The sequence below is a fragment of the Saccopteryx bilineata genome, chromosome 4, assembly GCF_036850765.1.
Source record: "Saccopteryx bilineata isolate mSacBil1 chromosome 4, mSacBil1_pri_phased_curated, whole genome shotgun sequence".
In the NCBI taxonomy this organism is placed as follows: Eukaryota; Metazoa; Chordata; class Mammalia; order Chiroptera; family Emballonuridae; genus Saccopteryx; species Saccopteryx bilineata.
This window is the reverse complement of record NC_089493.1, coordinates 288708299-288729029: the sequence shown is the minus strand read 5'-3', so window position 1 is coordinate 288729029 and position 20731 is coordinate 288708299. Positions and strand designations below refer to the sequence as shown.

The following is a 20731-nucleotide window of genomic DNA, read 5'->3' as shown; positions in this document are numbered from 1 at the left end:
TCTGAGAAGGAAGAGGAGTGGGAGTTGCCACCAACTTGTAGGATGCTGCCGCCTGCTTTGCATTCCCTCCGGCTCTCTGGAGTTTTCCTCCTTCGACTCTGGCCGGGAGTCAGGTACTTCCTGCCACCAAATGAAAGGCATATGCCTTCCAGCCCAGGGGCTCTGGAGATTTGGAGGTTCCCAAGGAGACAAGCTTAAAACAGATACAGTTTCTTTGAAAAACAGTTCTATGGGGTGGAAGCCCTGTTCCGTCTGGCTCGGAGGTGGACAGGGGTGATTGCTTTAGCAGGAGCACACGAACTCATGTTCCTACCAAAAGGAAATTAAGGCAGGACAGGGAACCTGGCTGCAGCCAGGGAGTTCTTGGATCTAAGTCCAGCAATGGGGCCCAACGTCTTGCCATGAACAGAGCATCCTGTGAGGACATCTCTCCCTTGGTAAGACAAAGGACATGGGATTGGGGGCCACCTTGATCTGTTTTGGGGAGCAGGTCGTATAGTACTAATAAAGTAGGTCCAAATCTCAACCCCTGTTAAGAATAAAGGATTGTGAACAGGACCTCATTTTGAAAAGGGTGCTTGCAGAATGGCAGTAGTCTACCTTCTCCACCGCCCTATTTGCTCTCTCCTGCTTAATAGGAAAACTCAGCCAAAGATCGCTAAACCAGACACTTGGAAGCTTCTGACAGGAGCTACAGAAATCTGCCCAAACAGAAAAGGAACCCAGGAGACAATGCAGAGGGCCAAGAAAAAGGTGAAAAAGGTTCTAGTCAGTACCCTCAGAAAAACCAGAAAAGCTTTATGTTCACAAGGCAAGAAATGGATGCTGCGAAAAATGAAGTAATCATAATGGAGTAATCATAAGTAATCCTTTAGGGAGGACGTCTTTCTTTTGTAAGTTCCATCCTCCCTCAAAAACTGTCCTCCCGCATGTCCTCCTTTTTGACATTAGAAGACTAATCTATAAATGTCCGTATTCAACCGATGCAGAGTTGATCCATTGTGTGTGATGTGACGTATTTGTATCTAAATGAGTACTTTTTTCTTACAATTATTATTAAAAATTAATAGGCATGTAAGCATAATTACAATGTAAAATATTACAAATGTTTTTATTATGCATTTATCATATTATAGTGTATTATTGTTGCAATGAATAAAATGTTTCTTTTATTTACACTACTGTTTTCTTCAATTTATTTTTGTCCTCCTTTTCATTGTAAAAAAGTTGTTCATCTTAGTAATCAGAAAGGAAGAAGTTGCTCTTGAAAATAAAAACTATGATTCCCCCGCCCCCCAACAAACAGCTAGCTGAAAGGGCCAAGTTAAAGCAATTGCTCAGAAAGTAGAGCAAAAAGACAAAAAGAAGGAAAAAGAGAGAGAAAACATAACATTTGAGATCAATCCAACAAAAGTAAACTGTAGAGAGTAAGATGAAAGAAAACAGGGTGGGAGAAATTGTTAGGAGGATAATCCAGGAAGGTGTTGTAGACAAGGGCATCGGCTCTTTTTTTTTTTTTTAAAGATTTTATTTATTCATTTTAGACAGAGGGGAGAGAGAGAGAGAGAGAGGAGAGAGAAGAGGGGAGGAGCAGGAAGCATCAACTCTCATATGTGCCTTGACCAGGCAAGCCCAGGGTATTGAACCAGCAATTTCAGCATTCCAGGTTGACACTTTATCCACTGTGCCACCACAGGTCAGGTGGGCATCGGCTCTTTTCTTTTTATAATTTTTATTTATTTATTCATTTTAGAGAGGGGTGGAGAGAGAGAGAAAGAGAGAGAGAGAGAGAGAGAGAGAAGGGGGAGGTGCGGGAAGCATCTACTCCCATATGTGCCTTGACCAGGCAAGCCAGGGTTTTGAACCGGCAACCTCAGTGTTTCCAGGTTGACGCTTTATCCACTGCGCCACCATAGGTCAGGCGGCATCCGCTCTTTTCAAGATCACATGCCAGAGAGCACTGGGTCAAGGAAATGACCACTGCACCCAAGGCTCCTCTTATCAAGTGCCAGAACACCTCGTCGGACAGGAGGAGATCTTAAAAGTGTCCAGAGAGAACACCTGGTCACATGGGAAGGATTGAGACTTTTCCCAGAGAACTGTTGGCTATTTCAGCAGCAGTGCTGGCTGCCCAAGACCAGGGAGCAAACCTTAACATTTCTGAGTAAAGATGGTTTACATGTAAAATTTTGCATCTAGCTCAAATGTAAATTGACCTGGAGCAAAGAATAGAGGTATTTTTTTAATTATTATTATTTTTATTCATTTTAGAGAGGAGAGGGAGAGACAGAGAGAGAGAAGGGGAGAGGAGCTGGAAGCATCAACTCCCATATGTGCCTTGACCAGGCAAGCCCAGAGTTTTGAACCGGCGACCTCAGCATTTCCAGGTCAACGCTTTATCCACTGCGCCACTACAGGTCAGGCCAAGAATAGAGGTATTTTAAAAAATGTGTCAAGGCTTAAGAAGTTTATTTCTTGTGCATTGTTTTGTGAGAAGTTACTGACTTATTGGAAAATAGAGGAATAAAGGATGATTGCAGTAGCTGTAGGAACTGAAGAGTGAGAACTCGAATCCAGAAGTGGATTCTGAAGGGATTTCCAGAGAATCCCAGGAAAGCATCATCCTTGACTCCTCGCTCCCTGTCACACCCCACATCCAATCAATTATTTCTACTCCACATAAACATCCCGAGTCTGCCTTTTTTCCACCACTTGGTCAACACCTGTTTGTTTGTTTGTTTGTTTTTTCATTTTTCTGAAGCTGGAAACAGGGAGAGACAGTCAGATAGACTCCCGCATACGCCCGACCGGGATCCACCTGGCACGCCCACCAGGGACGATGCTCTGCCCACCAGGGGGCGATGCTCTGCCCATCCTGGGCGTCACCATGTTGTGACCAGAGCCACTCTAGCGCCTGAGGCAGAGGCCACAGAGCCATCCCCAGCACCCGGGCTATCTTTGCTCCAATGGAGCCTTGGCTGCGGGAGGGGAAGGGAGAGACAGAGAGGAAAGCGCGGCGGAGGGGTGGAGAAGCAAATGAGCGCTTCTCCTGTGTGCCCTGGCCGGGAATCGAACCCGGGTCCTCCGCACGCTAGGCCGACGGTCAACACCTGTTTTTATAGTAGCCACCCAGCTGGGCTCCCTGCGTCCGCGGTTGACCCCTACCGTCCATTCTCCCAACTGCATCCAGGGTGGACATTTTAAAATGAAACTGCCGTTAGTCACTTTTTCTTACCCCACCTAATTTTTCCTATCACTATTTGCCATCTGACATATTGCTCATGTACTTTATTTTCTCACTGCTTTGTGAGAAGGGACTTCTTTCTGCTTTATTATCTTCCCTGGAGGAATGCTTGGTGCACACAGAAGGCATTTAATTAATATATGTTGAAAGAATAAATGTTTCCCAGATTTCTCCACAAGGATCGTCTAGGCCAGTGATTTTCAACCGGTGTGCAGCAAGAAATTTTAAAACAAGCAGTACCTGACTAGTTAGTCAGGGGCATTAACCTCTTTTACTTTAGATTGTCAAAAAATGACAACAGCCAACACAATAGCAATCCAGTATGAATGAATCAAAATTACAGCTAATTTTTAAAAAGATTTTATTTATTCATTTTAGAGAAGGGGGGAGAGAGAGGAGGGGGAGGAGCAGGAAGCATCAACTCCCATATGTGCCTTGACTGAGCAAGCCCAGGGTTTTGAACCGGCGACCTCAGCATTTCAGGTCAACGCCTTATCCACTGTGCCACCACAAGTCAGGCACAGCTAATTTTTTTTTGTCAGGTCGGCAAACAATGTATTTTTTGGTGTGCCGCAGAATTTTAGTAATTAGTTTATGTTTGCCATGAAAAGAAAAAGGTTGAAAATCACTGGTCTAGGCTGAAATGGCAGCTCCTTGTGAGGTCTTCCCAGAACACTCCCAACGCTGCCAATAGGAGCTTCTGCCGAGACAGAAGGTGCCCTATCTGCGCTGTGCATTACGGCAGCCACTAGCTAGCTACAGGTGGCTACTGAGCCCTTGAAAAGCAGCTGGTGCGACCAAGGAACTGATTTGTTACTTTTATTTCATTTCGACTAATTTCCATAACCACCTGTGGCAGGTGGTCACATGCTGAACGTGCAGTCCTATTCCAGGATTCTACACCGCTACAACTCATGAATCCCCGAAACCATCCTTGTTGTTATTGCTTCCTTGTCTACAGCGCGTTTTCCTTTAAGAGTCGTAGTTCCTGGAGAGCAGGGTCCTATTTCAGGATGGGGAGCGAGGCCGGACACCGGGTCGGTGTTCAAGTAGGTACCGTAGAGGAGCGCACGCGTGGCGCTTGGGAGAGAATTGGGTCTCTGGAGCTCAGGGGGAGAGCACGGGGTGCTGGAGATCACTCCGGAAAATACGGACACGAAAGCAATGGGAAGGCGGCTCGGCCGCAAGCTGAGGAAGCCAGGTTGGAGCCTACAGGGGAGCACGCCCTCGCCCTTAAAGGGGACTGAGTCCCACACGCCCTTCTGCTTTCCGCACAGGCCCCGCCCCCGCCCCCGCCCCCGCCGGCGCAGGCGCAGACGCGGCCGCCGGTCCCGCGCCTCTTCCGGCTCTTCCACAGATTCGTCGCGATCCGTTAGCGGGGACCCACGGTCTCCAAGTTCAGCCGCAGGGCTTTCTGGGCCCGGGAGCTCGTGCTCCGCGGCCGCGCGCGCTGGGAACTGAGCGTGGAGCAGGGCCTCGGCGGCCAGAGCGAATCGGCGGCGGGTCCACAGTGGCGGAGCGGCGCCTGAGCCCGCTGCAGCCGCTCCGAGACCCCTGCCTTCCGCCGAGGCCCTCCTCCGGCCCCCGAGACCCCCTCCATCCCACGAGGCCCCCTCCTGGCACACCACGAGGTGGGCTTCGGACGCACACTCGGTAGAGGGCGTAGAACGGGCGGATCGCGGGCAAACGGTGTGGCATGCACACCGCGCACGGGAGCCCGCGTCGACTGGGCTGGGTCGGGAGGCACCTGGCGCTTGGGGACACTCTTGGGCCCCTAATACAGTCTTATGAAGAGGCTGGGTGCACTGATGACAAGCTGGTGCCTCCTTAACGGTACTTAGTCCTGCAGGGGCGCCATCTGAAATAAATCCTACCCATGTTCGGTTGTGGTTTCTGGAAAGGAAAGGAGTTTGGTGAGATGAACCGCAGCTGGGCGCATCAGGGAGTCTGAAGTGCAGTGATAGGTGCCCGTAGACCAGGGTCTCCCAGCCTCGGCCCTGTGGACATTTGGTTTGGATAAACCTCTGCTGTGGGGGCTGTCTTGTGCATTTGGAATGTTTACCAGCATTCCTGGCCTCTACCGTCTTCCAGTTGTGACAACTGAAGATGTCTCCAGTCACTGGCATGTGTCCCTGGACAGGTTGCCCTGGACAGGTAGAAGGCGTTATAGAGGGCCTTAGTTCCTGAAAAGGACTCTTGGTGGAAACAGTGAAAGATGGAGGTGGGGGAGATACTGGGTAACAGCAGGAGTGAGGAGGAATGAAGTCCCCAGAAGCTTACTTAATAAGAGGTCAGACAGAGGTGGAGGTTCCTGAGAATATGTGAAAAAGGCTTCCTTATCCGAGACTGGGTCCCAGGTGGATGTCCGTGGCTCTGTGCACTTCCCGTGTCCTTTCCTGTGAACAGGATGAATCCAGTGCCCTCTTCCGTCTGGCTCGCCGTCCAGGAGGCTGTTCACACCCTTTCATCTTCTGAGGATGGTGGCTGCATTTTCTCCACCCTGGCATCCCTGAAGCGGTATCTTGGAGAAACGGAGAACCCGGCCCTCAGTGGGGAGCAGGAGGAGTTTGCCAGGGTCCACTTTTCTGCCTTTCTCAGATGTCTTGTTGGCAAGCTGAGCCCAGACTGGCCGGAGCTGCTGCCCAATGGTCAGTTGGAGGAGTTGTGGGCCAGCTTCTTCTTGGAGGGCCCAGCTGACCAAGCCTTCCTGGTGCTGATGGAGGCCCTTGAGGGCACTTCCGGGTGAGTGGGGATGGGTCTGATTAGGGGGTCGCTTGTTGCATCCAAAGGATAAGCATGGCCTGAAGGATTGCCAACCAATGGCAGGGCACTTGAAGATTAAAAGCGGTTTGTGTTCATCTCTGAAATGGGAATGCCTTTGCTCTCTGTCCTGTCCCTGATGTTGCTGGCGAAGGGAGGGAGCAGGAGTGTTTGAGTCCTACAGCTGAGCCAATGTTAGCACCAGACTGCGGTGACGTGGGTGGCAGCTCATCACCATCCTCTTGGGCGCTCTCCTTCACTCTGTGGCTCCCAGCTCTGCAGTGAGGCACCCAGGCACCACAGCAAGCTCCCAGGACTCCCTTGCTGGGGTGGTTCCCAGAGTTCACATCAGCACAGGACAGTCCTTTGGGGGATGCCTTATTGGAAAGCTGGGGTTTCGGTGGTTGCTGAAAAAAGCCAGCACCTGTGAAAAAGCACAGCCAGGAGAGGGCGGTGGTGTCCACGGTGATGCCAAGGTAGGAGGCTGCGCTGGGCTCAGCACGGACTAGGGTCCCACTCCTAATTGTAGCTACTTGGTAGTGAGATTTAAATACTCTTCCTTTCCATGTGTGTGGAGGATGTTAAGGGCCAATTAAGTTGTTGGAATTACCTATTTAATGATAGCTATTGCTACTCATTTTGGTGGAGGATGCTGAGGATGGAGGGGTTGGGGCTCCACCCCCTCACACATGCTCTTGGTTTAGTCCCAGTTTCCGTCTGATGAAGATGGCGGGACTGCTGGCCCGGTTCCTGAACGAGGGCAGGATGGCTGCTGTCATGGAGGGGCAGTGTCGGCAGCAGACAGAGCTGGCCTTTCCTCTGCTCCAGGAGACGCTGCTAATCAAGGTGGTGGGCTTGCCCGACCACCTGGGCAACTGTCTGCAGCAGGAGAACCTGGCTGAGTTCTTGCCCCAGAACTACTTTCCTCTGCTTGGGGCGGAGGCCGTGCGGGTGCTGCAGGCCGTTGTGGACTCTCTCCGAGGTGAGGGCCCCTCCCGAGTGTTCCAACTGTTTTTTCAGGCTGCTGTCCCCTCCATCCCTCCTGGACCTCTGGGCACTTTGTAGTCTCTGGGTGGTGCCGTTGGTGGGTCAGAAGTTGTCTCCTGTTTGAGGTGGGATCGACCCATATAATGAAGGTTCACCCAGTTCTCTGCTGTTGACCTTGGAGCTGAAGCTGACTCTAGATTTCTTTAATTCTTTTTTTTTGTATTTTTCTGAAGCTGGAAACGGGGAGGCAGTCAGACAGACTCCCACATGCGCCCGACCGGGATCCACCCGGCATGCCCACCAGGGGGTGATGCTCTACCCATCTGGGGCCCCGCTCTGTTGTAACCAGAGCCATTCTAGCACCTGAGGCAGAAGCCAGAGAGCCATTCTCAGCGCCCGGGCCAACTTTGTTCCAATGGAGCCTTGGCTGCGGGAGGGGAAGAGAGAGACAGAGGAAGGAGAGGGGGAGGGGTGGAGAAGCAGATGGGCGCTTCTCCTGTGTGCCCTGGCCGGGAATCGAACCCGGGACTCCTGCACGCTAGGCCAACGCCCTACCACTGAGCCAACCGGCCAGGGCCTTTTTAATTCTTGGGTGGACATGATGAAGCCTGCCAGGTGGGGCTGCTTACTGCTGGGCCGTTAGTGTCAGCGGAATGTCCCCACTCTGAAAACTGGAGTTCTTACTGTGACGAGGGTTCATCTCACTTGGCTATTGACTAGGGTTTGCTTGACCTTGTTGGCTTGGGTCTGTCTTAGTGTCTTTGTCACTGGTCATCTTGGGTACCTGGAGAGGCACTGTGGCAGCAGTTTCTTGCGCACCCTTTCATCACAGAGCCTTTGAAGTGTCTGTTGTGGGGGCAGGTGTCTCACCTGGGAGTGTGTGGCACTCGGAACTGTGGTGGTGGAACTGGTGCCAAGTTGGGCGCTGCTTGCGGCCCTTTCTGTGTGTTGCTTCATGGAGTCCTGTATCTGTCTTTGAGGGGGGCACCATCACTGTCTGAGGGAGGGACCCACTACAAGGTGAGGTGTCTGTGTTTATCTTGCCCAGCCTCCCAACCCCACTGGTATTTGCTGGGTGGTGCCAATAGGATGTGCTGAAGGTATCTAGAATGTATTTTTTTTTAACTTACATTATTTCCGTTTTAATTATATTTAACTCTGAACAATGTTTTATTTTTTATTTTTATTTTATTCATTTTAGAAAGGATAGAGGGAGAGATAGAGAGAGAAGAGAGAGAGAGACACAGAGAGAGAAGGGGGAGGAGCAGGAAGCATCAACTCCCATATGTGCCTTGACCAGGCAAGCCCAGGGTTTCAAACCGGCAACCTCAGCATTTCTAGGTCGACGCTTTATCCACTGCGCCACCACAGGTCAGGCCAGAATGTATTATATATAGTCTGCTTCACTGTGCAGGGGCTGTGCAGACACCCCGTTTCAGTCATTTCCATTGTGCGTGCCCCCCGTCCAACCTGGTTGGCTCCATCATCCAGGCTCTTCTAGGGGAGCGCTGCTGCCCACCCTCTCCTTCCTCCTATGTCCTTGTTTCCTCCCTTCTTCCCTATGGGTGGCTCAGAGCCCACCTGCTCCTACAATAGCCTTAGTCAGGCCCCTCTTAGTACTTCTCCTGGTGCTTTCTTACTCGTCTCTACTTTGGAGGGTCATTATGACAGTTAAGTGGGTGAATATGTGTAAAGCTTTTTAAATAGTTATTATTTATTTTTTAAACGAGAGAGAAAGAAAGACAGGAATGGTGAGAAATAAGAAGCATCAACTTGTACTTGTGGCACTTGAGTCGTTCATTGATTGCTTTCTCATATGTGCCTTGACCAGGGGGCTCCAGCCGAGCCAGTGACCCCTTGCCCAAGCCAGCAACCTTGGGCTCAAGCCAGTGACCTTGGACTTCAAGCCAGTGTCCATGGGGTCATGTCTATGATCCTGTGCTCAAAACGGTGACCCTGCACTCAAGCCAGCATTCTTGGTGTTTCAAACCTGGGTCCTTGGCGTCCCAGGTCAACGCTCTATCCACTACACCACCCCCTGGTCAGGCAAATAGTTATTATTATTAGCTCTCCAAATTAGAAGCAATCCTATTAAGATTATGGTTGGATTTGATTGAATGAATTGGCACTTTTACAACATGGAGTTTGCCTGTCCAGGAAAGAGGTCAGTCCCCACTTATCAGTATCCCTTGATAGCCTTACCACCATCCTCCTTTAAAATCTAAAAATTTTCCTTCCTGTCCCAGGCGGCTTGGACTGCTCTGTCTCCTTCGTGTCTCTGATCATCGGGAAAGCCTGTGTCTATGGGAGGCAGAGTGAGTGTTTCCTACCTGGGGATAAGCCATAGCATGTTCTGACCCTCTCCACCTCCTTCCTAGTGGCTGTCCTGGGAGGGGGTGGGCAGCATGTTTCCCTGGCAAAGGTTGGAAGTACTGCTGTGTGTCCCAAAACAGCAATAGTCCCCTTGCTTGGGCCTGGCCATGTGTGGGCAGATGCCAGCTGTCCTGGGCTCCTTGGTGGGGGTGTGGTTATGCAGTCAGTGGGCCTGTGGGCGGCAGACAATGGATGCCCCATGGCCCTGGGCTCAGGGCCTTCTCTGGTTCCTTTCCCTCAGAGGAGATCCTGGGCATGCTGGTGCCCAGGCTGACAGCACTCACACAGGGCAGCTGCCTCTGGCAGCGGGTCTGTTGGCGCCTGGTGGAATGCGTGCCCGACCGCGCCATGGAGGCCGTGTTGACAGGGCTTGTGGAGGCTGCCCCTGGGTAAGAAGCAAGGCACCCTTCCCACTGCATATGCTCTTTCTCTTCCAAGAAGGCGGAAGGTGAGGACCAAGATGACACCTTGCATCCTTTTCTGCGTATTTGGTTTCTGGCCCTTCACACGAAAGGCTGGCCCCTCCTACTCTAGGTGGAAGTATTTAACTCTGGGTTGCCGTCAGGCATTGAGGCGCTGGGCTCTCCCTGGTTTCCATGTTGATCAGGAAGAGGGAGCTCTGGACCTCTGGAGCTGAAGTGTTCACCTGGGCTCCTGCGGGTAGTGCGAAGCCCAGGGCCCAGCCCGATTTATTGAGGTTCTCTCTTCCCCTCTGTGCCTCACAGGCCTGAAGTCCTCTCTCGACTGTTGGGGAACCTGGTGGTGAAGAGTAAGAAGGCCCAGTTTGTGATGACCCAGAAGCTTCTGCTCCTGCAGTACAGACACACGGTGAGAGTGCCCGCAAAGGTGTGGGCTCTGGGTCGCCTCAGGTCCCAGAATGACTTAGCAGTAGAGCTGGAGCAGAGCTCAGCTGCCCGAGAAATGTCCCTGTCCTTCAGCCTAGGCCTGTTCCTGCTCCAGGATCCCGGGCAGACAGTCCTTGGCCCCCTAGGTCTCCCTGGCCAGACAGCAGCGAGGGGGTGGTGTCTGCCTGCTGGACGGTGACAAGATTCCTGACTTCCGTTGCAGACGCCTGTGTTGCAAAGCCTGCTGGGGTATCTGGCCATGGACAGCCAGCGGCGCCCACTCCTCGTACAGGTAAGTGTTGCCTGGTCCTTGCACTGTCCCAGGACCACCTTCTGGTGGACAGGGAGGAAGCATCTTCCCGCTTGGGATGGAGGGGAGGTGGGTGGAGCTGTCTGACCGTGCCAGGGCTGTGTGCCCACTAGGCCCTGAAGGAGCTCCTGGAGACATGGGGTAGCAGCAGCGCCATCCGCCACACCCCCCTGCCGCAGCAGTGCTATGTCAGCAGAGCTGTCCTCATCTGCTTGGCACACCTGAGGGACACGGAGCTCCAGGACAGCCGGGATGGTGAGCAGGTGGCGGGGCACCCCGTCCCCGTTCCCCGCTTTCCTGCACACGTGCTCAGCATGCGCACATTGGTGCTTCCAGAGTTGCTGGGCAGCCTCATGGCGGGGGTGAAGTGCCGTCTGGACAGCAGCCTGCCCGCCGTGCGCCGCCTGGGCATGATCGTGGCCGAGGTGGCCAGTGCCCGGCTCCACCCTGAGGGCCCGCCCCTGAAGTTCCAGGTGAGCAGTGGCCGTGCCCACACAGTCTCCCCAAGCTGCTGCTGGTCTAGCCCCAATGTCACCTCACCTTCCTGGGCCCACGGTCATGGAACATCTCTCTGTTGGTGTCAAGTTGGCCTTGGTGACCCTGCCGAGGGTTCACGGCCTAGAGGGGAAAGGAGGGGGAGCCCCTCTGCTCTGCCCGAGCTGGTCCCCCGGGGAGATCCCTGGGGTTTAGCTATCAGGTTACCCTGGGTGTTCTCCTTCTCTCCATCACCCTCTGGACCACCTCGGGGGCGCTGCCATGCTGGCTCTGTGGAGGGGGAGCCCCTCTGCTCTGCCCGAGCTGGTCCCCCCGGGGGATCCCTGGGGTTTAGCTATCAGGTCACCCTGGGCGTCCCCCTTCTCTCCATCACCCTCTGGACCACCTCGGGGGCGCTGCCATGCTGGCTCTGTCCGGGAGATCCTCAGCTCCCTTAGGAGAGGGGGCCCTTTAGCCCTTTAGCCTCAGCACAACTGTTGCCTTCGGTCAAGATTGATAATTTCAAAGTTGTTCTTGAGCGGCTCTGGCTGTCAGAGGCTGAGGTGTCGAGACTGGGGGCTGCAGTGGGAGGGCCGTGGAGGAGCCCGGCTCTGCTGCTTCTGCCGGTCCCAGCCCACTGAGTCCAGGGCTTTCTGTTGCAGTACGAAGAAGATGAACTGAGCTGCGAGCTGCTGGCCTTGGCCACCCCCCAGCCTGCTGCTGACAGCCCCTCAGAGGCGAGGTGAGGTTCCCCCACGCTGAGCTCCGGGCATGGTCAGCCAGGCGGGGGTCTCATCATTCTGGAATCAAGGCGCTGAGACAGAGCAGAGAAGGCTAGGGTGGGGGCAGGAGCGTTCCTTAGGAAGCACAGGTTCTGGGACCAGACACTTGTGAGGTTGTCCCTTAATGGTTCCTTCTTGTTTCCCAAAGCCCGCCTGTCACTCCACTCACTGAGGAGACCCCTGAAAAACAGACTGTTGATGGTGGAGTTCCGCAGGTGCAGCCAGAGGGCTCTGACTCTGAGCTTGACAGGTAGGGTGACAGATCTCAGGTGAGGAGGCACTGAGGCCCGGGGCAGTCCCATGCGGTGTCAGAGCCAATGAGCTGAGCTTGAGGGCTGAAGGGCCTGTCTGGAGACAGTGGTCAGCCTGCAGACCTGTGCTGGCTCTCGGCTCTCTTGTCTTTCTTTCCAATGTGGAAACCAGCACGGGGGGCCCAGCTTCCTGCAGCCTTAGCCCCTCAGCTGTTCCTGAAGCCTTAGGGGCTGGGAGATGAATTTTGGTGACTTAGGAACTTGTCCTGGTGGTGGTGGGGCACCCAGCCTTAGCTCTCAGGGACTCCCTCCTTGCCTGTTGTCTGCTCCTGGGTGACATAGGCTCCTCATGTCTGTGCTTCTTCCGCAGTGATGATGAGTTTGTCCCCTATGACATGTCAGGGGACCAGGAGCTAAAGAGCAGCAAGGCACCCATGTACGTCCGGGACTGTGTGGAAGGTAGACCTCTTCACGTGGCATGAGCCCACTGACGCCCTGCGGCAAGGCCTCGGCCCCAAGCACAGCCCTGCCCTTAGGCAGCTGGGCTGTGGGGCCTGTTCATGTTCTGCGGGTTCACCTGCTTTCTGCCCAGGGCCCAGACCCTGGCTGCCGGCTCTGCCATGGTCAAGGTCAGGGCCAGGGACTGATGGAGACCCATGTGGGTTCTCTGCAGCCCTGACCACGTCCGAGGACTGGGAGCGCTGGGAGGCAGCCCTGCGGGCCCTCGAGGGGCTGGTCTTCAGAAACCCGGCGGCCACTCGGGAGGTGAGCAAGTAGAGGGGTGGGTTGTAGGGGTCATGGGGGTGGGCGGTGTCCTGGGAGGAACACGTGCCGTAAGAGAACCTGGTCCGGCTCGTGTTATATGCTTCAGTGGCTCTGTGTCCCCATAGGAGGCCTGTATCTGGGGCCTCTACTGGGATGACGGGTGGAGGACACGGTGTCCCAGGCTCTCTGTGAGATGTATCCCTTCCAATGTCAGGAAAGTTGAGGGTTGCAGGGGACCTGGGGCAGGTCCGGGGGCTGAAGGCGCCCTGACTCCTGTCTGCAGGTGAGCTTGGAGCTGGCCAAGGTGCTCTTACACCTAGAGGAGAAGACAAGAGTGGTGGGATTCGAGGGGCTGCGCCAGAGAGCCATGGTTGCTGTCACAGTCACAGACCCAGCCCGGGTGAGTCCCAGTGGCGATGGGGTGTCAAGGTCACGCCCGCCCCGGTTTGTGCCTGTGTTGGAGCCTACCTCCGGGTTTGTGACCTATAGCAACCTCTCATCTGTCTGGCGCAGGTGGCAGAGTATCTGACCTCACAGTTCTATGCCATCAACTACAGCCTCCGCCAGCGCATGGACATCCTGGACGTGAGTGCCCTGGGCATCCCTGTCCCACTTGTCAGGCCCAAACTGCCTTAATGGGGGGGGGGGGCACCAGGCCTAGGGCAAAGTCTGGGAACAGGTGTTTGCCAAAGCCTGTATGGGCATGAGCAGGGGGCATGAGCGGGTGGTGAGCACCTTGTGACTGGCCCTGAGAGGCTGGGACCAGCATCTGTCTGATGGAAAGGAAGGAAATTCCGACACCTGCCACAGTGTGGATGAGCCTGAGGATGTTGTGCTCAGTGAATTAAGCCAGACACAAAAAGATAAAGACTGTGTGATTCCATCACACGAGGCTCCTCGAGGAGTGAAGATCCCTGCGACTGGCCGGGGGAGAGGGTGGGGAGTTAGTGCTCAGTGGGGACAGAGGTTCATTTTGGGGAGCTTAAGAAGTTCTGGAGATGGATGGTGGGCATGGTTACACACAACAGTGTGCGTGTACTTAACGTCACTGGCCTGTGCACTTACAGTGGTTAAGATGGGACATGTTATGTGTATTTTTCTAGAGTAAAGTGAAGACTTGGAGAACACAAAAATTCACCATTTTAGTGTTTACATTTCAGTGGCATTTGGTGTATTCATGATGTTGTATGACTGTCACATCTACTTCCAGAAAATCTTGCATCACCCCCAAAAGACAGCCTGCGAGCACTCATTTCCCTTCCCGAACTCTGTAACCAGCAGTCCACTCATGTTCTCTGTGGACTGGCCTGGATTAGAGGAATCGGACTCGTGGCCACCTGTCTGCCTTCTTTCAGGGGTCTGTTTTCAGGGCCACCCCCATGCAGCCCTCATGACCTGTGAGGCAGGGGCAGGACTGGGTGAGCTTTGGGACAAGAAGCAGGCGAGTGAAGGTGCTGGCTGGTCACCAGGGAGCATGCGCACCTCTCCTTCCTGTCCTCACACAAAGCGAAGTGATCCTGAGATACTTGGAACTGACTGTGTGGTTCCCTGAACTTCTCGCGCAAAGACAGCCAGAGCTGCTGGTGCTGTTGGGACACCCTGTTTACCTTGAACTAGAAAATGTTATCCTTCCCCAGGGTGACAGCGGCTGCCCTGGGTTGTTCTCTCTTCTAGGTCCTGATTCTGGCAGCCCAGGAGCTGTCCCGGCCTGGGCGTCTCAGAAGGGCTCCCCAGTGCAGCTCGCTGGGCCCCAGTGGCCAGCCCAGCTGTGCGGTGGCTCCCACCTGGCGCGCAGTGGTGGATGAGAGGATCAGAGGGAAGACACGGTGCTTCTCAAAGGTCAGCCAGGACTCCAGTCAGACCCTTATGGGTGGGGACTTTGGGCAGGCACTGTCTGAATGGAGGGGGTGGCTCCAAGTGCTGGTGTTCCGTGAACGGAGTTTTTTGGCACAAACTGAGTGACGTGACATGCTGTAGGGCATCGAACTGAACTAGTTTTTTTTTCTTTGAACTGAACTAGTTTTAAGACACGCAGTTAGGTGTGAACAAAAGCCCTTAGAATTCAACAAAAGCTACAGATGGCCTCATATGGGCAGTGTTGTTGGGGGTCCATGTAGGCTAGGGCTGATTGTGCCCCCCAGGGATATTTGGCTACATCTGGAGACATTCTTGGTTGTCATAGCATTGGGTGCTGCTGGCATCCAGCCAGTGCGGTCCAAGGAAGCTGCTTTCCCTGCCCTGGTGCACAGGATGGCCTCTCCATGAAAACTTCCTGAGTGGGAGAGGGGAGGCTGTGCTCCACGTCTAGTGTGGCGCCCTGTGGGCATTGTGTGTTTGGCAGGGCTCTCCCAGGCAGGCGCCGGCTGGCAGCCCCAACGACTTCAACTCAGTGGCTGGCTACTTCTTCTTCCCCCTCATTCAAGGTTTTGACAGGTGAGTTGGCAGTCTGGGCTTTGGGGAACATGATCCCTGGATACCTCTGAGGCCATGAGGCTTCCCAGGGTGGGGTCTGAGGTGAGGCTCGGGGCAGCATTAAGATCACATCTTTGGCAGTGGTTGTCCGTAAAGTAAATGGTGTGGAAAGGGCCTCAGGTGTTTCCTATCACATTTCCTATCACAGATGTCAGGTTTGTGATGTGGCCAGAACCTTGCTGTGGTGCTTTGATGCTGCAAGTGCTCTGGCCACCACTGTATAGGGTGTGATACTCTAGTGATAGTGGGTAGGGCCATGGACTGGAGCCCTTGCCTTCGGAGGCAAGGCTGGGGGCTGCTGCCTTTGCTGCATGTGGCCCTGCAGGTGGTGGCCTTGCTTCCCTCAAGTGCCATGCTCCTCCTTCCTGACCCAGGCCCTGGCTTATGACAGGCAGCCATGCAGAATGACTAGGTGTCTGTCCAAACCTCTCCTTATGGCTCCAGGTACTACATGGGGATAGGCAGCGAGGAGCAGCATGCAGGGCGCAGGGATGTCCACTGCTGGCCCAGAGGGTTGGGGAGTTGGCCCTGAGTGCCAGACCTGCACCATTGACCTGATTCTGTGTTGTAGGCCTCTGGTGACCTTTGACCTTTTGGGAGATGACCAATTGGTTCTTGGGAGGCTGGCGCACACCTTAGGGGTCCTGATGTACCTGGCTGTGAATACCACGGTGAGCTGGGAGATGGCAGCTGATGGCCCCCACTTTGTGTGGAGTGTGTGCCAGCAGTTTGTCCTTCCTGTGGGTCTCGCTTTGGCCCTAGGGACCAGAGTGTTTGGACCTGAAGAAAGTGCCCATAGTGGGGACTGCTGGGTGCCAGGACTCCTGCTCACTGGCCTCTGTTGTTCCAGGTGGCTGTGCCAATGGGCAAGGCTCTGCTGGAGTTTGTGTGGGCTCTTCGCTTCCATGTGGACCCGTGAGTGACCAAGGGGTTAAGGACAGTGGTCCCACGTGGACATAGTAGGGTCAGGGGTCTGAATCCTACAGAGTGGATATCAGGAGGCTGATGGTGGCTCCCAGGGGGGTTGGGAGGCATCTTGACCCAGCACAATGAATGGGGCTAGGCAGGGCCAGGCATGCTTTTGTTGGCGTGGCTGCTGTGCTCGGAGGGAAATCGGGGTCTCCCGCTAGGCTGTGGCTCCAGCCCTTTGCCTTGCTCAGCAGCTATGTGCGCCGGGGCTTGCTGTCCGCCGTCTCCTCCGTCCTCCTCAGTGTTCCAGCCGAGCGACTCTTGGCTGACCTGCCAGACGAGCTCCTGGAAGCCCGGTCATGGTTGGCAGGTGAGCACTGTGCCCAAGGCTGTGGTAGCAAGGTGGGTGGGAGGCTGGTGCAGCCCGGCGGGTTCCGTGGCCATCAGGGTGCATGGGACATTGTGGAGATTCCCAGAGCCCAGCGTGAGTGTGGTGTCCCTCCTGTCTGCACGAAGTATCCCCAGTGTTGGGGTGGGAACATGGACATTGTTGGGGTCAGTTGGGAAGTCCTGCAGAGGGATCTGAGACAAGGCACACTGATGTGGGAGATGGCATCTGTATTCATTCTGGAAAATTCCAGCTGTTCGGAAAAGTTACCAGACTCATAGAGTGAACACTAGTACTCTCCCCAGATTCATTGATTATTGGTATTTTGCCGTACTTTGTTCCCATCCCCTTCATCTACAGGTTTTCAAAAAGTCTGTTGTGACCAGTATGACCTCCCACCTGTAGCCATTTGAGCCAGCTCTCAGAGCCACCACACCCACTGCTGTCATCAGGGCTCATGGCTGGGACTAGAACCTGTCATCTATGGCCATACATGAAGACTCAGTTTGCAACAACGGGGTTTTTTCTTTCTTTCTGCCAGATGCTGGATCCGGCCAAGGATCCAGAGCTGTCCTGCGTCCCCAGCCCCTCCAGTCCCCTTGTCCTGTTAGTTGGTGTGCATAGTGCCCGAGTGGGTTTCTGTGATTGGTCTCACGTGTGTGTCAGGGTGGTCCTGGGTGGTGCCAGGCCTTTCCCAGGGTCTCGTGCCGCAGCAGGTGGCACCCAGCCTCCCTCGTCCCAGGATGGGCTGCACCATCTTGGGGTGAGAGTTACAGCCTTGGAATGAGCCTTTGGAGGGACGTGTGTTTACTCTTCCAGCTGCCTCCCGACCTGGCTGGAGTTCCCAGCCCGGTGGAGGGGAGCCTCCTGCACAGGGACACAGCAGACAGCCCTTTGCTGACATCTGGGTGCATCTCTTACCAGGGACCTTGGCAAGGGGGTTATGAGCCCCAAGCTTGAAGCCCAGGGCAGCTGGCCATGCCAGGCCCCTGTAGGGGCTCCCTCAGGAAGACTTAAGGGAAACAAAGCTGACGAGGGTTAGCCTGTTCAGCACCTTGTAACGCTGCTTGTTTTCTGGTTTTATCTTCATTGGTAGATGTGGCCGAGAAGGACCCGGATGAGGACTGCAGGATGCTGGCTGTGAAGGCACTGCTGCTTCTGGAGAAACTCAAAGACAAGCTCCTGCCACTGCCTTCTCCTTAGTCCCTGGGTACCTTTCCTGCTGGAAGAAGGGCAGGCCGGGAGGGCCGTGCAGAAGCCTGAGGAGTGAGGCTGACATGTGGGCTCTGTAGTGCCGCTGCTTAGGCAGGCCGCCCACCCGGGACTGGGCGAGCAAGCAGGAGGCCCACCTGTGCTGCTGCTTAGAGCCCCAGTCTGGGTGCTCAGCTACGAGTCCATGCCCGGGCCTCAGTACTGCCTCGACGACAGAGCACCCTGCACACTGCGGCGGGGTTCCTGAGGAGGGACATGGGCAGGCTCTGGAGGTGGCTGGTGGGGCTGCGGAAGGGTGCTGCGGAAGGGCCTGGATGTGCTGCTGGGGGCCGCTGGCCCCCTCTGGGCTCCTAGCATTGTGTCCTCGGCCCCTTTCCTCACCTGAAGGCAGGTGATAGTAAAAAGACAACAAAAATTAAGAATAAAAAGGAGCTACCAGTGCTCAAACCTACACTTGTGGCTTTCACTATGCAGCAGGCGCCTCAGTGCCTAGACAAGCCATGCAGAGGGGAGACGTGACCAGGGGGAATGGGGAGCAGGGCCAGGCCGGAAGGGGCAGTCCTCTGAAGAAATACACTTTATTAGTTTCAGTAGCCAGTGGACAGAGCCTAAGCTCCCCTCCCCTTGCTTTGTCATGGTGCCAGCTCCTCCCTCAGAGTGGGAGCTGGTGACAGAAGGGGCACAGGCTGCCTCATGGCGAGAACCCACCCCCTGGCCACTGGTGTCTCCTCAGGAATGGCCCTGTGGTCAGGAACTGTGCATCTTGCTGGAAACTTGGATGCATGTCAAACAACCTACTTGAGTCCGGGGAGGAGGCATAGTGACTATGTTAACATTCTCAGTTTGTGAAGTACTAGAAGTTTCTTAGGCTTTACAATGAGTACTCCGAGAACGCCACGGGAATGATGAGCCAGCTCCCCCAACAGTAAAGAGGCTAAACCAGAGCTAGGAACTAGCAGGACTAGGAACGCAGGCGGGAGGGCTTAGAAACGACCGCTGCCCTCTCAGCAGGCCAGCCTGGCCCTGGGCCCTGGGCCCAACAGCTAAAAAGGACTCAAACTTTCTTTCCCAAAAGACAGGCTCTTGCTACTACTGATAACTAGAAAGTTCCAGAAGGGCTTTCGCTGCAGCAGGCCCTCAGGGCTCATTCTCGATCTCCTCCGTCACCTCCTCATCCGCCTCCTTGGGGTCCTCCGTGCTGTGGTGGATGCGCTCGGGCATGATGCGCACCAGAGGGATGCCCAGGGCCTGGTGCACGGCGTCCGCAGTCTCCTGGTTTATGTAGTAGGACAGTTTGGCAGCAGGAAGTCTCTTTCGCATCTGCTCCAGATACTTGTAGGCCTGCGTCACATGGAACAGCCATTACTGGGTTATCTCACTTCACAACCAGGGCACCACTGCAGGGAGTTTCCTGAACACCCACCCCTTGAGGTCAGAGGAGAGCTGTCTCTCTGCTTCTCAGGTGAGGGACTTGGGTACAATCTGGGACTCCCCAGCCTTCCTAAGGGTGGTGGTGTCTGAGGACAGCCCAGCTCAGGCTCTCATGGTCACTGCTGCAAGCTGTGACCAGCACTACCAGCTGAAAAGGAGCCAGTTTCCTGGAAAGCTGTGAGCAGCAGCCCATGTATAAGAACCCATGGGTGCTTGGGACCATGCTCCCTCTAGGACCTGGAAGTGCACCTGGACCTACACAGGGAGACCGAGGGAAGGATGGCTTCACGCCTCCATCTTTTTCATGCACTCTGGGGCATATGCTTGTCTGGTTGGAGGGCAGGCAGCAATCTACATGGTTTGTCTTAATTGTTTTGACCAAGCCTTCAATGTACCCCAGCTAATTAGGCCCATGATTAATTTGAGTCTCTTGTATGTATGGTCCTTGACCCTATGCCGGCAAACTGTGGAATTGTCAGTGTTTTCCTGTGGAACTTCTGGTCCTGCCTGGAAATATGGGGGAGAGAATGGGATGACACAGCAGCTTGGGGGCAAGGGTTCTCAGGCAGAACCAGTGTGCTATGCCTGCTACACCTGCCCATACCTGCTGCGTCTGCCCACACCTGTTTATACCGACCTATGCCTACGGTGCCTGCCCACACATGCCCTTACTTGCCCAAATCTGCTAAACTAGCCTATGCCTGCTACACCTGCCCATACCTGCTGTGTCTGCCCACACCTGTTTATACCGACCTATGCCTACGGTGCCTGCCCACACATGCCCTCACCTGCCCAAATCTGCTAAACTAGCCTATGCCTGCTATGCCTGCTCACACCTGCCATACCTGCTGTGTCTGCCCACACCTGTTTATACTGACCTATGCCTACGATGCCTGCCCACACATGCCCTCACCTGCCCAAATCTGCTAAACTAGCCTATGCCTGCTATGCCTGCTCACACCTGCCATACCTGTCCACACCTGCCGTGCCTGCCCGCACCTGCTAAGACTTGCTCTACCCACTCACCCACAGGGAGGGCCACACATTATAAACATGAGGAAGAAGGAACAGGGTCTCATGTGGCTTCTAAGAAATACCCATAAGGTACACTTTATATCAATTCAGAATGCAGCCCTGTCCAGTTGGCTCAGTAGATGGAGCATCAGCCCAATGTACGGATATCTGGGCTCAATTCCAGGTCAGGGTACACAGGAGAAGCAGCCCTCTGCTACTCTCCCCATCATCTCCCTTTTCTGCTCCTGCAGACAGTGGCTCAAATGTCAGCCTCAGGTGCTAAAAATAGCTTGGTTGATTCAAGCATTGGCCCAAGACGGGGTTGCCAGGTAGATCCTGGCCAGGGCACATGTAGAAGTCTGTCTCACTATCTCTCCTCCTCTCACTTAAAAACAAACAACAAACAAAAAATAGAATGTGACCAAAATTTCTAGCTTTTAATTCTTCGTTATGAGGAATAATGATCAGATCTTAGTATATCTTAATGCAGATAAAACTTTTAGAGCAATTTTAT

The 20731-nt window shown here is 54.4% G+C and overlaps 2 protein-coding genes across 14 annotated transcripts in view; one reads left to right on the top strand and one right to left on the bottom strand.

Moving 5' to 3' along the window:
- The first annotated feature begins 4264 nt into the window (after positions 1–4264).
- TELO2 (telomere maintenance 2) lies at positions 4265–18219 on the top strand. 5 transcript variants are annotated; one of them, XR_010731208.1, is made up of 22 exons: positions 4584–4875; positions 5651–5986; positions 6709–6986; positions 9238–9306; positions 9606–9753; positions 10090–10192; positions 10433–10501; positions 10633–10774; positions 10856–10992; positions 11656–11735; positions 11924–12025; positions 12397–12485; positions 12700–12791; positions 13075–13191; positions 13305–13376; positions 14466–14630; positions 15133–15224; positions 15835–15934; positions 16114–16178; positions 16427–16542; positions 16921–17166; positions 17657–18219. XR_010731208.1 is itself a non-coding variant. In XM_066275351.1 (21 exons), exons 2-21 carry the CDS (start codon positions 5652–5654, stop codon positions 17761–17763), a joined length of 2481 nt encoding a protein of 826 aa, XP_066131448.1. In that variant the 5' UTR covers positions 4265–4293; position 5651; the 3' UTR covers positions 17764–18219. The 5 variants fall into 5 exon arrangements, 3 of the variants coding, with proteins under 3 accessions (XP_066131448.1, XP_066131449.1, XP_066131447.1); XR_010731207.1 differs by having other exon boundaries at positions 16424–16542; XM_066275351.1 differs by lacking the exons at positions 4584–4875; positions 16921–17166 and adding an exon at positions 4265–4293 and having other exon boundaries at positions 16424–16542.
- Positions 18220–18334: 115 nt separating this feature from the next.
- Positions 18335–20731, bottom strand: part of IFT140 (intraflagellar transport 140) — a 109929-nt gene continuing 107532 nt past the window's right edge. For all 9 annotated transcript variants that reach the window (XM_066275344.1, XM_066275345.1, XM_066275340.1 and 6 more), the window contains one exon: positions 18335–19113. In XM_066275344.1, the coding sequence (XP_066131441.1) occupies positions 18910–19113 (204 nt within the window). In that variant the 3' untranslated portion in view covers positions 18335–18909. The remainder of the gene's footprint in view (positions 19114–20731) is intronic.

Bases quoted from the DNA above. Each gene is read 5' to 3' on its own strand.
- TELO2 (XM_066275351.1), top strand. From the start codon at position 5,652: ATGAATCCAGTGCCCTCTTCCGTCTGGCTCGCCGTCCAGGAGGCTGTT. The intron at 11,736-11,923 runs GTGAGGTTCCCC...TGTTTCCCAAAG, and splicing joins GACAGCCCCTCAGAGGCGAG to CCCGCCTGTCACTCCACTCA. The intron at 12,026-12,396 runs GTAGGGTGACAG...CTTCTTCCGCAG, and splicing joins TCTGACTCTGAGCTTGACAG to TGATGATGAGTTTGTCCCCT.